This window comes from Macrosteles quadrilineatus, unplaced genomic scaffold, assembly GCF_028750875.1.
Source record: "Macrosteles quadrilineatus isolate MER2022 unplaced genomic scaffold, UCM_ALF_1.0 Scaffold_1__1_contigs__length_201487025, whole genome shotgun sequence".
NCBI lineage: Eukaryota > Metazoa > Arthropoda > Insecta > Hemiptera > Cicadellidae > Macrosteles > Macrosteles quadrilineatus.
The window spans coordinates 162,181,841-162,183,678 of NW_026542594.1; the positions used below are offsets into that span (position 1 = coordinate 162,181,841).

At 31.8% G+C, this 1,838-nt stretch overlaps 1 protein-coding gene across 1 annotated transcript; it reads left to right on the plus strand.

The window, feature by feature from the left end:
* Positions 1–625: 625 nt before the first annotated feature.
* Positions 626–1,520, plus strand: LOC128983436 (uncharacterized). Its single transcript, XM_054402732.1, has 2 exons — positions 626–780; positions 1,305–1,520. The coding sequence occupies exons 1-2, from the start codon at positions 652–654 to the stop codon at positions 1,491–1,493; spliced, it is 318 nt and encodes a 105-aa protein (XP_054258707.1). The 5' UTR covers positions 626–651; the 3' UTR covers positions 1,494–1,520.
* The last annotated feature ends 318 nt before the right edge of the window (positions 1,521–1,838 follow it).

Genomic DNA, 1,838 nt, shown 5'->3' on the forward strand with positions numbered 1-1,838 from the left:
TGTTTGTTACCTGATGTCGGGCGTACGACAAGATGTATTATAAATATTTTTATTTAAAACTCGATTTTTAAGGTGGTAACGTTTGACTGACAAACGCTTCTCGCTTCTGCCATTTAGTGTTGAGTGTAGATAGTTTTCCAAATGTGTGGAGTAAATAGAATGTTAAATTGTTAGCCTTATGTAAGAAATAATGGATAAATAATAATATCTTAATAAATTAATTTAAAAACACTTATGGTGGACTTAAAAGCGCTTTTATGGCATGTCATTTAACGATGACGTTGTTTACCATGAAAACAATTTGTTTAATAAGGATATTTGTACATTTATATCTGAAATTCATTTATATCATAAAACTACTGTTTGTATATTTAAATAAATATTTAGCGCTGAGCTGATAATTATCCTTGATGATGCAAGGCTTATCGTGGCGTGCAAAAACTCTTGATAGGGATTATCATGGATGCAGCATTAGTTTATCAAAACATAATAATTTGCGTAACCATTACAAAGTGCAGCGTTGCAGCGTGTGTGTTTAATGACTTCCGACTGATAACGTAAATACCACGTGTGGAGGTTAAGGTCAAAGACGTCATATCTTATCAGTATATATATAGATATATAATTCGCGCACACAAAATCATTATCATCATGTCTTCCTCCAACGCGCTGACCACACCCTCCACCTGGGACGTTTCCATCGTCGAGGGATCAGGCCTGGAGAGTCTTGAAGACCTCTACATTATCTTGAAGGCAGTGTTCCCTCAACCTAATGTTCAGGTAGGAAAAAAATAAAAATATTATTGATAAAAAACTTTAGATTTATAAACGTTATACTTTATATCTTTAAAATGTTTTCAACCAAATTCACCTAAGATTCAATAGTGATGATATGTTATATCACTATCTGATAAATACACTGTATATTAAACTTATTTGCAAGTAATAATACCCTAAATTAAATAATCATACTTATGAATTAAATTATCAATGTCAATTTCTATTTTTATATCTACATTTTGAATTATGATTATTTCAAAAATGATTGCCCAAAAAACTAAATTGTCATTGTATGGAACAAGAAGGCTTTAATTTATCGTTTCATGTTCATCATTATTTTCTTTGTTAATTAATGTTTAGGTTGATTAATTATTTTTTTACCTATAAATTAAACTTATGACTAAACCTATAACTAAACTTTGATATATTTCTAGATAAGGTACAGAAGATAACAGCACTTAATTTATTTTAACACACGTTTAAAAAATATTATAAATTAATTTTATTTTACATGTTTGTTTAAGTTTGAACGGAGGGATGACCAAACATACAGAGTACGGCTGCCGTATTGTGTGAAGCTCACATCGCTCCAGGCCAGGTTTGGGGAGTATGCTGGGGCAGTGACAATAATCTCCGCTGCGGCAGACCTCACGTTGGCTCAAACCAGACGCCTGGCTGAGCTGCGCTCGAAGATCATCAATAGTAAGAGATAGTGAAAAACCATCAATTACTATAGTACAATTCATCGTAGGGACTAGCCAATTATAGAAAAATACATTTTATAATTTGAATAAGAAATACTCCATATCATTGTCAAATATAAATTACTATTCTATTGTAATCTGTTAACTATGCAAAACTATCTTGCAACGATTAAACTCAAATTTTGTAAACCATGTAATACGTGGTACAGAGAATCTGACAATCACCCTGCAAGTAACACTCATTTAAAAAATACATTGGGCTATTTGCCAATTATTGAGACCGAGTCTGCTGCAAAATGTAGGCTTAAAACCTATTACTTAACAAATGGTGAAGGATACATCGATATAGGTAAT